Raw genomic sequence first — 14,456 nt, 5'->3', positions numbered from 1 at the left:
TGAGACTCAAAAGGATATAAGTTTATATTTTACTAATGTCACTAAATGTCATTTATCGAATCCTTTTCAAAGCCCAGTTCTGTTCCTGAAAATAAAAAGGAAAACAGGAGTGAAGCACATACTCACAGCTACATCTTCCGACCCATGAATGAGGACACCAGGCTGTGAAGAAGCTTTAGAAATGTTAGTGAAAGACAAAGTGTCCTTGAAAAGCTGGGTCAAATTCTATAGATACCACATTTTGGAGAGTGACTATGCCTTTGGTCAGAAAGACGACTTAAGAGAGGGAGAATTGGGAATAAATCCTAATATATATATACACATACACACACACACACATATATGTACACACACACACATAAAATATCAATTTATTTTGTGAAGAGAAAGCCAAAGCCTTACAAAAAGCAGAACCTGAGCTTCAGGTGCACTAACCATGAATGTAGAATACCATCCAATTTTTAGTTTTAAAAAGAATTTTTAAAAATTTTAGAATAAAAATTTTTATGACTAAAGATCTCCCTTTGAGGTCCATTAAACAAAAAGGACAGGCTGAGTGAGACAGAATCTTTTTTCCCCTTATTGACTTTTCTCTCTCGTTCTAGAAACATAAATAAGTATAAATTGTATAGTCATATATAAGTATAAATTGCCAAATCACTTTATGGTATCTAGGTGAAGAATCAGGAACTGGAAGGTGTTGGTTATAAACTTTGGAAAACTGATTTGAAAGAAATATTCTTTGAAACATGACACCATTCATTCTCAGAGCAGCTCAGCAGGTGAAGTCTTGGGAGAGAATTCGAATTCACTTTTAAGTAACGAAACAAAAGTAACTGATAGTATCAGGATGGGACAGAAGACACTGGGACCTGGAGCTTTCTGACCAGGAATGCTCCATATGCACTCCAAGACTGACCTTCGAATCATGTTGTACTGAAATAAAGGACTTGTTAAAAATTTAAACTATGCCATCAGGGTGATAGCTCTCTCCTTCTGTAGGAGTTTATTGTCATGCGTTTCAGAGTTGGACTGAAGGGCAATAAACTCTAGGTCCTATGGGAATTTACAATAAAGGTGGTGCCAGTAGTTTTCTTGAGGAATCATAAGTTAAAAAAAAAAAAAAAAAACTCAAATTTTAAGATCCTAAATTTATTCCTGAAATGAGTTAGCTCTTGCTCTTTCATACTTTTTCTCTACCATTTCTGGGGGCAAACACTCAGGTCTAGAGGGAAATTTAAAATAAAAACACTGCTTTTTAAAGAACATTTTCTTTCTTATCAAGGTAATCTTTCATTTAATTTGGAGCCTATTGAGTATATTATACAAATTCAGCTTGCCAGCTCTTTGTTAGAGGTAGGTACCTTCAGTTTACATGCTATGGAAGGGTCTCATTCCTTTCAAGGGTAAAATTAATTACGTAATCATTCTGCTTTCCTACCCTCTGTTGAACTTTTGTAACATAAAGGTCCACTATGCCCCAAATACCATTTGGAGAAATATACTATAAAGCCATAAACTATCTCCTCGCCATCTATCTCCCTCTCCTCTTTTCTCCCTCCCTCTCCCTCTCTTTTTCTCTCTCTCACATACACACATACTTATCAATCAAATATCAGAAGCACATCATTTGGAAAAGACATAAAATGTTCTCATAAATTCAGGTTACTGACTTGTAACTAACAAACCCTCTCTCTTAAAATAGTAATACAGCTTTTTTAAAACCAGCTGATCTTTATTTGCTGAATTCTAAAAGGTAAACTCTGAAAGACGATAACAAACTAAACGTCATATATTAAATAATTCAGTCAAACTTCTGCTTATGAAAAGTACCACTACTAATAAGATAGTAAGGATAGCCTAACATTGTTTTGTTGGGAAAATTCATTTGTCTTCACAGCAAGCTATCCTTACTTAACAGGCATAGAGAGAAGGAAAGAAGGGAAATCAGGGCAAAACTACAAGTCATGGTCAACAAACCTGTCTAAACCCCAACAAAGTAGTAATGTGTAATATCAAATACAAAACAATCATAAAACTTCAACTAGTTTTACCATAGCACACATACATAAAATGTTGGTTTCTATAATGCAATAAAAAACAATTTTCCTGGGAATTTCAATGAGGAAAAACCAGTGAGCAATTTACCACAAGTCTCAAAAAATACCAAAAAAATATGATCCAGAAAGAGAGAATCTAAACATTAAAATCGTCATTTGAGGAATAGTCTCTATAATGCATTCACTGAATTAAAAGAATTTGGAAAAAAATGTGGTTTAACTTAATTTACCAACTCTCTTAAAAGCACAACCCAGCAAGTCAGTGCTTAAGATTCTTTACATTCTTCTGTCACATCTTCAGTCTCCTGTTCATCTGCACATTAAAAAGAATAACCAAATTTGTCAGATACCTGTGCAGAATTAAGAAAAATTATCAGCCTATGTTTTATAAACATTAAATCCTTTTACATATAAGATAAGTCACATTCTCATTTAATATTTATTGTACAATCACCACTGTGGAGCAAATATTAAATTTATTTTAATATTTATTTAATATTAAAATCAATATTCAAAATATCCAAAATCACTGCAGACAGTGATTGCAGTCATGAAATTAAAAGATACTTGCTGACCAACCTAGTCAGCATATTAAAAACCAGAGACATTACTTTGCCGACAAAGGTACATCTAGTCAAAGCCATGGTTTTTCCAGTAGTCATGTGTGGATATGAGATCTGGACCATAAAGAAGGCTGAGTGCCAAAGAATGATGCTTTTGAACTGTGGTGCTGGAGAAGAATCTTGAGGAGCAAGATTCTTCAGCAAGGAGATCAAACCAGTCCATCCTAAAGGAAACCAGCCCTGACTATTCATTGCAAGGACTGATGCTGAAGCTGAAGCTCCAATACTTTGGCCACCTGGTATGAAGAGCTGACTCACTGGAAAAGACCCTGATGTTAGGAAAGACTGAAGGCAGGAGAAGGGGACAACAGAGGACGAGATGGTTGGATGGTATCACTGACTCAAAGAACATGAAGGACCAGGAAGTCTGGTGTGCTGCAGTCCATGGGGTCACAAAGAGTTGGACACGACTGAGCGACTGAACTGAACTGCACAGTCACCACAAGCTGTACACAAAATTTATAAGAAAAAGTGAAAGATAAGGGGCTTGCCTTCACTGAGCTTACAGCTATGGGATAGTTTTTTGGGTTTTGAACTAAAATGGTTATGAATTTGGAGACATACATCAAAATGATTATTATCATTATTATTTGCTTTGTACTAAGATTCCAGGAAGCTGGGTGAAACAAGAAGTAAATGTGACAGTTACGGTAGATAAGAACTGATCGCCCTTCATTTCTTCAATGTTAGAAACAAACTGAGACACTAACTGCAGTGGAATGTAAATATTCTTCTAATATTAGTAAGAAGCTTTTCATATAAGGCAGAATTGACAATAGCACCAAATAAAAGACAATAAAAGAGTATCAGGAGAAACTGGAACCCTCAAACACTGCAGGTGGGAATGTAAAGGAGGCAGCTGACTTGGGGAACATCTGACAGTTGCTCGAAAGGTTACCATAGACCCAGCAATTCTACTCCTAGGTATGTCCCCTAGAGAAACATGTTTGAGCTCAATCCCTCAGTCATGTCTGACTCTTTGTGACCCCATGGACTATAACCTGCCAGGTTCCTCTGTCCATGGGATTCTTCAAGCAAGAATACTAGAGTGAGTTGCCATTCCCTCCTCCAGGGGATCTTCCTGACCCAGGGATTGAACCCACAATCTCCTGCATCTCCTGCATTGCAGGCAGACTTTTTTTTTTTAACTGATGGCTGAGCCATCACAGAAGCCCCAAATGAAAATATGTATCTACCCAAAAACCTGCACACCATGATTAATAGCAGAATTACATATAACAGCCAAAAAGTTAGAAACAACTCAAATGTCCATCAGCTAATGAATGGATAAGGAGAATGTGGTAAATTCACACAAAAGAATATTATTCAATAATAAAAGAGTAAAGTACTGATACAAGCCACAACATGAATGAATCTTAAAAACATTATAATAAGTAAGGGGTCAGACACAAAAGGCCACATATTATATGATCCCATTGATATGAAGTGTCCAGACTAGGCAAATTCATAGAGTCAAAGTAGGTTAGTGATCACCTAGGGCTGGGGGTTGGGGGAAAATGGGCACTGACTGTGAGTGGGTATGGTATTTTTCTCTAGGATAAGGAAAATATTGTAAAATTGATAGTGGTGATGAATGCAAAATTCTGTGAACATTCTAAAACCCACTGAATTGTATGGTATTGTTGAAATGTTACCCCAAAAAGGTTATATCCACATCCTAATCCCTGATACCTATGAAAGTCATCTCACTTGGGAAAAGCGTCTTTACAGATATAATTAAGGATCTTGAGATAAGAGCATCCTGGATTATACAAGTGGGACCTATATTAATGAACAAATGTCCTTATAAGAGACAAGCAGAGGGAGATTTGAGACACGTGCAGAGAGAGAATGACAATGTGAAGACAGAGTCAGAGACTGGAGTGATATGGCCACAAAGCGAAGAAGCCAAAGAACGTCAACAGCCTGAGACAGTGGAAGAAGCGAGGAAGCATCCTTCCATAGAGCCTCCAGGCAGAGTGTGGCCTTGCTGACATCTTGACTTCAGACTTCGGCCTCCAGAACTCTGAGACGATAAATTTTTGTTGTGATCGTGTGCTGTGGCAACTGTAGGAAATTAATGCAGGTGTTTTGGAGAAGGCAATGGCACCCCACTCCAGTACTTTTGCCTGGAAAATCCCATGGATGGAGGAGCCTGGTAGGCTGCAGTCCATGGGGTCGCTAAGAGTCACGACTGAGCGACTTCACTTTCACTTTTCACTTTCATGCATTGGAGAAGGAAATGGCAACCCACTCCAGTGTTCTTGCCTGGAAAATCCCATGGACGGAGGAGCCTGGTAGGCTGCAGTCCATGGGGTCGCTAAGAGTCACAACTGAGCGACTTCACTTTCACTTTTCACTTTCATGCATTGGAGAAGGAAATGGCAACCCACTCCAGTGTTCTTGCCTGGAGAATCCCAGGGACGGGGGAGCCTGGTGGGCTGCCGTCTATGGGGTCGAACAGAGTCAGACACGACTGAAGTGACTTAGCAGCAGCAGCAATGCAGGTGTTTAGGGTAGATGTCGATAAAGCGGTTACTTTAAAAATCAATCTAATATTTAACAAAAAATGATTTGGAGTTTCAGAGTACAATGAGAAATGTAGTGACACTGTCAATGCATGGAGAAGAAATATTAGCATGGACAGGAAGGTGGGATGTATGAGAAGTGCACCTCCGTGTCTCACGTGTGAGGTGAGGATTGATAAGCCCTCAGCACCACATCTTCATAAGTGCTAGTCCTTCCATCTGGAGTGCTCTCCTTCTCACCCAGTAAGTGACCACTCATCCTCAGAAGCTCAATTCAAACGCCACCTCCCCATCTCTCCAATCGTTCATCATTCCCTCTAGTGTTGCCAAATACTTTGTCCAGAAGCTCTTATACTTAGCCCCATATGCTGAGATTGTCTACTTTAAGTGCCTGCCTTCATCAATATCCTATGAAATAATTCAGAGCAGTGATCATGTCCTACTCACCTGATAACCTAGGAGCAGCATCCTTAATGAATGAATACGATGGAACCCTGGAGCAGGTTTTAGTCATAACTAAACAACAGAATCACCCAGACCCCATCCTCAGAAACTGGCTTTAAAAAACACAGATGCCCAGAGCCAACCCCTAGAAATTGATTTAATTCTGGAATGGAAACAAGGTATTAACCTGTTGTTAAATATTACCTGATGATTCTAATGTGCAGAGATAAGAAGCACTGTCTAAGGGATGGACTCAGTATAGCTTTACATGCCAGGCAGACCTGAGGCAGATGCCAAAGAGAGAGGTCTGAAAATCAAAAGTACACAAAGTACAGATGATCCCATACCAGCTAGGTATGTCTCCAAATAAAATGCTAGCCATGAAAAAGTAGTAGAGAGCTAAAGAGTAGGACTAGCTTGCTCTCAAGGAGAAGGCAATGGCAGCCCACTCCAGTCCTCTTGCCTGGAAAATCCCATGGACGGAGGAGTCCGGAAGGCTGCAGTCCATGGGGTCGCTAAGAGTCGGACACGACTGAGCATCTTCACTTTCACTTTTCACTTTCATGCATTGGAGAAGGAAATGGCAACCCACTCCAGTGTTCTTGCCTGGAGAATCCCAGGGACGGGGGAGCTTGGTGGGCTGCCGACTATGGGGTCGCACAGAGTCAGACACGACTGAAGCAACTTAGCAGCAGCAGCAGCAGCAGCAACAGCTTGCTCTCAGTGGTGAAGAAGAAGGTTATACACAAGAAGGAAAAGTGGGATGGGTAGGGAGGTAAAAGGACAGTCTGGAGAAGGCAGTGTCTTCATTAAAATGAAATTCAAGAGGATAAAGCAGGGCTAGAGCAGGCAGGAAAAGAAGATACTTTCTGATATTATTTTCACCATCACCACATAGGCTATTTTTTTTATAATCCTAAAATAGAGTGACTAGTAAACCATCTAATTCAGATCTCAAACTTCAGTAATGGAGAAGACAATGGCAACCCACTCCAGTGTTCTTGCCTAGAAAATCCCAGGGATGGGGGAGCCTGGTGGGCTGCCACCCATGGGGTTGCACAGAGTCGGACACGACTGAAGCGACTTAGCAGCAGCAGCAGCACCCTTCAGAGTGCATACACCTACTGCAGGGCATCTTGTTAAAATGCAGAACCTGATATAGTAGGTCTGGGATTCTGCAGCTCTAACAAGCTCCTGAGGGATGCCAGTACTGCTGGTTCATAAATCTAGTCTACAGTCATGATCTTCAGTAACTCATGTTTTCATTTTATTCAATTTGAATGATGCAGTGGAATCAGAAGTTCCCAATACTTGACAAAGTGATAAGTTCATTACAATTAAATATCAAAACTCTCCAACATACCATTGTTCACTTTATACTACTAAATAAAACAGTAGAGAAAGTGTTATTTTATGATAGAGAAAATAACCAGGGGGAAAATATTTCTATGAAGTCTACCCCAAGAAGAACTGAATTAGGGAACTACAGTCAATAATTTTTTAATAAACTATAATGAAAAATAATTTCAAAAATAATATATGTGTATATGTATAAGTGAATCACTTTGCTATTTATTTATTACCTTGCTAACCTGAAACACTGTAAATCAACTATACTTCAACAAAATATATATTAAGAAAAAAAAGAAAATTAGTTGAGAGTAACTTGAAAAAATAAATTCATCAGATACGAATTTACTATATACTAAGGTCTTACATAAAACGGGAATTAACACTGAGAATTCCTAATATGCCAACTGTGATATTTTGATTAAAGAAACTTTGGAGGGTTGGCTTACTAAGAGCATCTGAGAAGCAATTAGTAGACTTGGAAAAGTAATTTCACATGATAACTAGGAGGCCTGAAGGCACACACTATTTGAGAGAAAGAGAACTCCATCAAAGCAATGATGAGTTGAACATTACCCTACGAGCAGGACAAAATATTTTTATTGGAAAAAAATCAGCTAGGAGTGGTAGTAATTTTCAGAATCTCACTGTTCTGCTGCAAACCAGTAAGACTATAGTACAAAAATATATATATACATTGTTGTATATATAGTACAACTCTCTCAAAACAATCTAATTCCCTTCAGACTGTTCAGGTGGTAGGAGCAAGGATATACACTCACTCACACCTCCTTCAAACCAACGAAACATCTTCCCCAAACCCAGTTTACCTGCACCCAGGCTCAACTGAGCAAGTTGCAATCAGATCCTTTGATGGGGAGAATTTTGAGATGAAATGTATTTGGACTATAAAGTTGTCATTATTTATCTTCATTACCTCCACCATAGTTTGGCCCCAGGTAAATAACAGGGAGGGAACACAGCTCCACCCATCAACAGAAAATTGCATTAAAGATTTACTGAGCATGGCCCCGCCCATCAGGACAAGATCCAGTTTCCCCTTCAGTCAGTCTCTTCCATTAGGAAGCTTCCATAAGCCTCTTATCCTTCTTCATCAGAGGGTCACAGACTGAAAACCACAATCACAGAAAACTAACCAATCTGATCACATGGACCACAGCCTTGTCCAATTCTGTGAAACTATGAGCCATGCCATGTAGGGACATCCAAGACTGATGGGTGGGTCACGGTGGAGAGTTCTGACAAAACATGGTCCACTGGAGAAGAGAATGGCAAACCACTTCAGTTTTCTTGCCTTGAGAACCCTATGAACAGTATGAAAAGGCAAAAAGATAGGACACTGAAAGATGAACTCCCCAGGTTGGTAGGTGCCAATATGCTACTGGAGATCAGTGGAGATATAACTGCATAAAGAATGAAGAGAGGGAGCCAAAGCAGAACACCCAGTTGTAGATGTGACTGGTGATAGAAGTAAAGTCAAATGCTGTAAAGAACAATATTGCATAAGAACTTGGAATGTTAGGTGCACTTGGAATGAAACAAGACAAATTGGAAGTGATCAAACAAGATATGGCAAGAGTGAACATCAACATTTTAGGAATCAGTGAACTAAAATGGACTGGAATGGGTGAATTTAACTCAGTGACCACTATATCTACTACTGTGGGCAAGAATCCCTTAGAAGAAATGGAGTAGCCCTCATAATCAATAAAAGAGTCTGAAATGCAGTACTTGGATGCAATCTCAAAAACAGAATGATCTCTGTTCATTTCCAAAGCAAACCATTCAATATCACAGTAATCCAAGTCTATGCCCAGACCAGTAAGGCTGAAGAAGCTGAAGTTGAATGGTTCTATGAATACCTACAAGACCTTCTAGAATTAACACCCAAAAAAGATGTCCTTTTCATTATAGGGGACTAGAATGCAAAAGTAGGAAGTCAAGAAATACCTGGAGTAACTGGCAAATTTGGCCTTGGAGTACAAAATGAAGCAGGGCAAAGGCTAACAGAGTTTTGCCAAGAGAACACACCGGTCATAGCAAACACCCTCTTTCCACAAAACAAGAGAAGACTCTACACATGGACATCACCAGATGGTCAACACTGAAATCAGATTGATTATATTCTTTTCAAGAAGCTCCGTACAGTTAGAAAGAACAAACTGGGAGCTGACTGTGGCTCAGATCATGAACCCCTTATTGCCAACTTCAGACTTAAACTGAAGAAAGTAGGGAAAACCACTAGATCATTCAGGTATGACCTTCATCAAATCCCTTATGATTATACAGTGGAAGGTAGAAATAGATTCAAGGGATTAGATCTGATAGACATAGTGCCTGAGGAACTATGGACCAAGGTTTGTGATATACTAAACAGGAGACAGGGATCAAGACCATCCGCAAGAAAAAGAAACCCAAAAAGGCAAAATGGTTGTCTGAGGAGGCCTTACAAATAGCTGTGAAAAGAAGAGAAGTAAAAGGCAAAGGAGAAAAGGAAAGATATATCCATTTGAATGCAGAGTTCCAAAGAATAGCAAGGAGAGATAAGAAAGCTTTCCACAGTGATCAGTGCAAAGAAATAGAAGAAAACTATAGAATGCGGAAGACTAGAAATCTCTTCAAGAAAATTAGAGATACCAAGGGAACATTTCATGCAAAGATGGGCTCCATAAAGGACAGAAATAGTATGGACCTAACAGAAGCAGAAGATGTTAAGAAGAGGTGGCAAGAATACATGGAAGAACTATACAAAAAAGATCTTCATGACCCAGATAATCACGATGGTGTGATCACTCACCTAGAGCCAGACATACTGGAATGAAAAGTCAAGTGGGCCTTAGAAAGCATCACTACGAACAAAGCTAGTGGAGGTGATCGAATTCCAGTTGAGCTATTGCAAATCCTAAAAGATGATGCTGTGAAGTGCTGCACTCAGTATGCCAGCAAGTTTGGAAAACTCAGCAGTGGCCACAGGACTGGCAAAGGTCAGTTTTCATTCCAATCTCAAAGAAAGGCAATGCCAAAGAATGCTCAAACTACTGCACAATTGCACTCATCTTACACACTAGCAAAGTAATGCTCAAAATCGTCCAAGCCAGGCTTCAACACTACATGAACTATCAACTTCCAGAGCAAGATGGATTTAGAAAAGGCAGAGGAACCAGAGATCAAATTGCCAACATCCACTAGATTACCAAAAAAGCAAGAGACTTCCAGAAAAACATCTATTTCTGCTTTATTGACTATGCCAAAGCCTTTGACTATGTGGATCACAACAAACTGGAAAATTCTGAAAGAGATGGGAATACCAGACCACCTGACCTGCCTCTTGAGAAATCTGTATGCAAGTCAGGAAGCAACAGTTAGAACTGGACATGGAACAACAGACTGGTTCCAAATAGGAAAAGGAGTACATGAAGGCTATATATTGTCACCCTGCTTATTTAACATATATGCAGAGTACATCATAAGAAACGCTGGGCTGGAAAAAGCACAAGCTGGAATCAAGATTGCCGGGACAAATATCAATAACCTCAGATATGCAGATGACACCACCCTTATGGCAGAAAGTGAAGAGGAACTAAAAAACCTCTTGATGAAAGTGAAAGAGGAGAGTGAAAAAGTTGGCTTGAAGCTCAACATTCGGAAAGCTAAGATCATGGCAACTGGTCCCATTACTTCATGGGAAGTAGATGGGGAAACAGTGGAAACAGTGTCAGACTTTATTTTTTTGGGCTCCAAAATCACTGCAGGTGGTGACTGCAGCCATGAAATTAAAAGACACTTGCTCCTTGGCAGAAAAGTTATGACCAACCTAGACAGTATATTAAAAAGCAGAGACATTACTTTGCCAACAAAGGTTCATCTAGTCAAAGCTGTGGTTTTTCCAGTAGTCATGTATGGACGTGAGAGTTGGACTATAAAGAAAGCTGAGTGCCAAACAATTGATGCTTTTGAACTGTGGTGTTGCAGAAGACTCCTGAGAGTCACTTGGACTGCAAGGAGATCCAACCAGTCCATTCTGAAGGAGATCAGCCCTGGGATTTCTTTGGAAGGAATGATGCTAAAGCTGAAACTCCAATACTTTGACCACCTGATGTGAAGAACTGACTCATTGGAAAAGACCCTGATGCTGGGAAAGATTGAAGGCAGAAGGAGAAGGGGATGTCAGAGGAAGAGATGGTTGGATGGCATCACTGATTCAATGGGCATGAGTTTTAATAAACTCCAGGAGTTGGTGATGGACAGGGAGGCCTGGCATGCTGTAATCCATGGGGTCACAAAGAGTTGGACGTGACTGAGTGATTGAACTGAACTGAACTGAGAACTTGTTCTATCTGAGGACCCTAATAGGATAATGTAATTAGTTTTCTTATATATAAACTGAATGCCATATTTCTCAATATGCAGGGCAAAATCGGTCACTTGCATTAATTTGACAGATTGAGCACTCCACACCAGGAAGCCTGATTTTAATAAGTCTGGCTAGTACCTTGGCTGCTGCTGCTGCTGCTAAGTTGCTTCAGTCATGTCCGACTCCGTGCGACCCCATAGGTGGCAGCCCACCAGGCTCCCCTGTCCCTGGGACTCTCCAGGCAAGAACACTGGAGTGGGTTGCGTAAAACAGACAAGTAAAAAAATTCCCAGATGATCTCTACATTCATCCTGGTTAGGAATAATGTTCTAGTGGTTTGTAACAGAGCTTCTCAAACTTCACTGTAATTATCACAGGGGAGCTTATTAAAGTGCAAATTTTGTTTCAGTAGGCTTGGGGTGGGGCCTTAGGCCCTGAACTTCTAACAACGCTCCAGTAATTGGACAATATTCTAAGCAACAAAGGCTTATAACATGGGATGGATATCATATGGCCCCAAAGGGTCAAGCACATGAAGTAGAGAGGGCCAAATGCGGCCACGTTTTCTAGCAGAGTACATGCTCCTAAGGGGAATATTTGCTATCCGGCTCTCCTCCCCAAGTGTAAGACCTGCTGATTTGCTAGAAAAGTCAGAAATCTAGGCTTTTATGAGAAATCTGATGAAATGTTAAGTACTATGTAGGCCAGCCAAGTCCAATCACTGCACTAATCATTTTATGTGAATTTTCTCATTTGATTCTTATTACAATCCTAGAGGATAAGTACTAAAGCCATTTATCTTATAGATAAGGGAACCAAGGTAGAGAGGAGAGAGAGATTAAGTAACTTGCACAAGATCATCTGTTAAAAGTCAAGCAAAGATTCAAAAGGAGGTCTGTCTCACTCACAGCCCATATTCCTAACCCCTAAACCAATCATGCTGGTGGGTGGTTGAGCCAGACATCTCTGCTCATCCTGATACTTAGCTGGACTCTGTTAACTTTATCCTTTGAGTAATTAATTTTCTCCTTGATTTTATGTTCTCAGTTTTAATTTAGAGTGACCAACCTTCCCAGTTTGCCAGAGATTGAGGGTTACCCAAGACAAGGGACATTCAGTGTAAAATCAGGACACTCCTGAGCAAACCAAGACAGTTGGTCTCCTTAGTTTTCATTTAATGGTGTTATGTTAAAAATAACCCTATCTGATTCACTGTTACATTTGTTATAGAAATTTTAAAAAACATTATTCAATAAATGGGTCCGTCCTATGGGAAATTTCACTGTTTCCCTTGAAAAATTAGTGTAGTCTTGTCCCCCTTTTTTACTATGTGATTGACTTTGTGTCCTTTTATGCCTTACTCTATCTTTGTTATTTGCCAATCATATTTTCCTCTTAGTTACATGAATTTGTTCATAAGCAGCTCAAGCGCTTGATTAGAAAAAAAAAAAACTGTACATGCACAGATGCCTTTTTGATTATCTAGAAGTCAATTCAGCATAAGAAGCTTTGATTAAGTACTAGACTAACCACAGACCTGCAGCACTAGCGTACCTGGCAGTGTCTCCGTGGTTGATGTGATCAAAGACCACTTACTCCTCTCACACTTCCATGTGGGGGAACTTTCAGTGGGGATGCATCCAGCTTCACCCCCACCATGGGAAAGAACAGCCAGTTATCTGACTGGTGAGTCTAGTGGAAGAAACAGTATGCTCAACTCATTCCTGTCTCCAAGGGGGTCACCATTCTCTGCCAGGGTGCCCTTTGCTCCTCTGTACTACTGATCCACATGGACAGGTCTCCATAGGTGAGGCTTGATGATTTTCACCTTTGCCAGAGTGAGTATGTAGGTTTATCTTGAGGGCATAACATCCAAAAGACCATTTGGCTACCTACCCAGGTGGCATCAATCCCCTACTTTTCATCAGCAATAAAGCCAACCTCCTAATCTTCATTTGTCAGAATCTATACATCTCTCAGTTGGTTTGATAGGAGTGGGGAAGAGAAGACGCTATTTATCGGTCTTCTGAAACCCCAACAGTAGGTGAGTGTAACACTGAATTTATTAGACATTATATCCAAAAAGTCAAATAACAGTAGTTACCACTAAGCTTAAAGCGCAGAATGAAAAATGAAGTATTTCAGGAGGGGGCAAGCAAGTGAAAGGACAGAAAGGCAGAGTGAAAGGACATGAAGCTCACAAACACGTCAAAAACACATCTAATGTGAAACAGTTCTCTCTGAAAACAAACTGGCAGGACTCATACAGCCAAGGCTATAAGAAAGATACACACAGAATTAGGAAGGGAAGAAAAGCAATCGGGACAGGACCCGGGCCCCTGGGAGAGGATTCAGATGAAAATGGAGATTACTCAAGCAGACACCTGCCCTGGAGAGTGAGCAATTCAAGCAATAGGTCGGGTGCTCCAGTCTGGGGTCTTACAGAGGGGAGATAAGCCCCTTGGCTTGTTGGAGGACCTCTGGAACAATTAGAAGGGTTGTGGGAAGCTTAGACTGTTCATATAAGGAGTGCATACACACTGGCTAGGCCTAAGGCAGGACAGAGAGACATTTGCTCTAGGAGCAGCTGGTTTTCCACACCTCCCTTGCCATGTGCCCCAGCCGAAGCTCCAGCCTGCTCACCCCATGCCACACCATGGCACTGAATCTGAGGTGCCCATGACCAAGAAACAACTCAACTGTAGGACACAGAGGTAACCCAGTCCTGAGGTGGAGTCTGGGTGGGACGGCAGTTGCCACTGTTGGCATTTACTCAAATGGAATCTCAGAAACTGCTCAGATCTCTGACAGCAATTGCTCCACCACAACTCACCTCCTGATACACATTAAGACTCCACATGGGCCCCAGTCAGCCCTGGAGAATGGTTCCACCACAGGGCAGGGGTGGTAGAAGCTGGGGGCAGTGATCAGTTGTGAGGTACAAAGGTTACTAGCACTCGAGCCTGCATCTGAGCAAAGACACGGTTGCCTCCATAAGTAGCACATCAGACTTCTGCCTGTGCATGGACCTTACTTATTTCAGCAGCCCCCTTCTCTGGGGCAAGAGTTTTGAACA

General features: G+C 40.7%; 1 protein-coding gene across 9 annotated transcripts in view; it reads right to left on the bottom strand.

Annotated features, from left to right (window-relative positions):
* The window catches only part of FSIP1 (fibrous sheath interacting protein 1), a 210,666-nt gene continuing 196,210 nt past the window's right edge, over positions 1-14,456 (bottom strand). For 8 of the 9 annotated variants that reach the window (XM_086321952.1, XM_086321965.1, XM_086321954.1 and 5 more), the window contains one exon: positions 1-2,373. In XM_086321952.1, coding sequence (XP_086178078.1) covers positions 2,327-2,373 — 47 coding nt within the window. In that variant the 3' untranslated portion in view covers positions 1-2,326. Of the gene's footprint in view, positions 2,411-14,456 lie in introns of all 9 variants that reach the window. The other variant, XM_086321953.1, reaches the window with a different exon arrangement.

Source organism: Bos grunniens, chromosome 10 (assembly GCF_055505025.1).
Source record: "Bos grunniens cultivar Pamir isolate PY7600 chromosome 10, Bosgru_T2T1.0, whole genome shotgun sequence".
NCBI classification, from domain to species: Eukaryota; Metazoa; Chordata; class Mammalia; order Artiodactyla; family Bovidae; genus Bos; species Bos grunniens.
The sequence above is the reverse complement of the archived record's forward strand: the minus strand, read 5'-3'. Positions and strand labels throughout refer to the sequence as shown.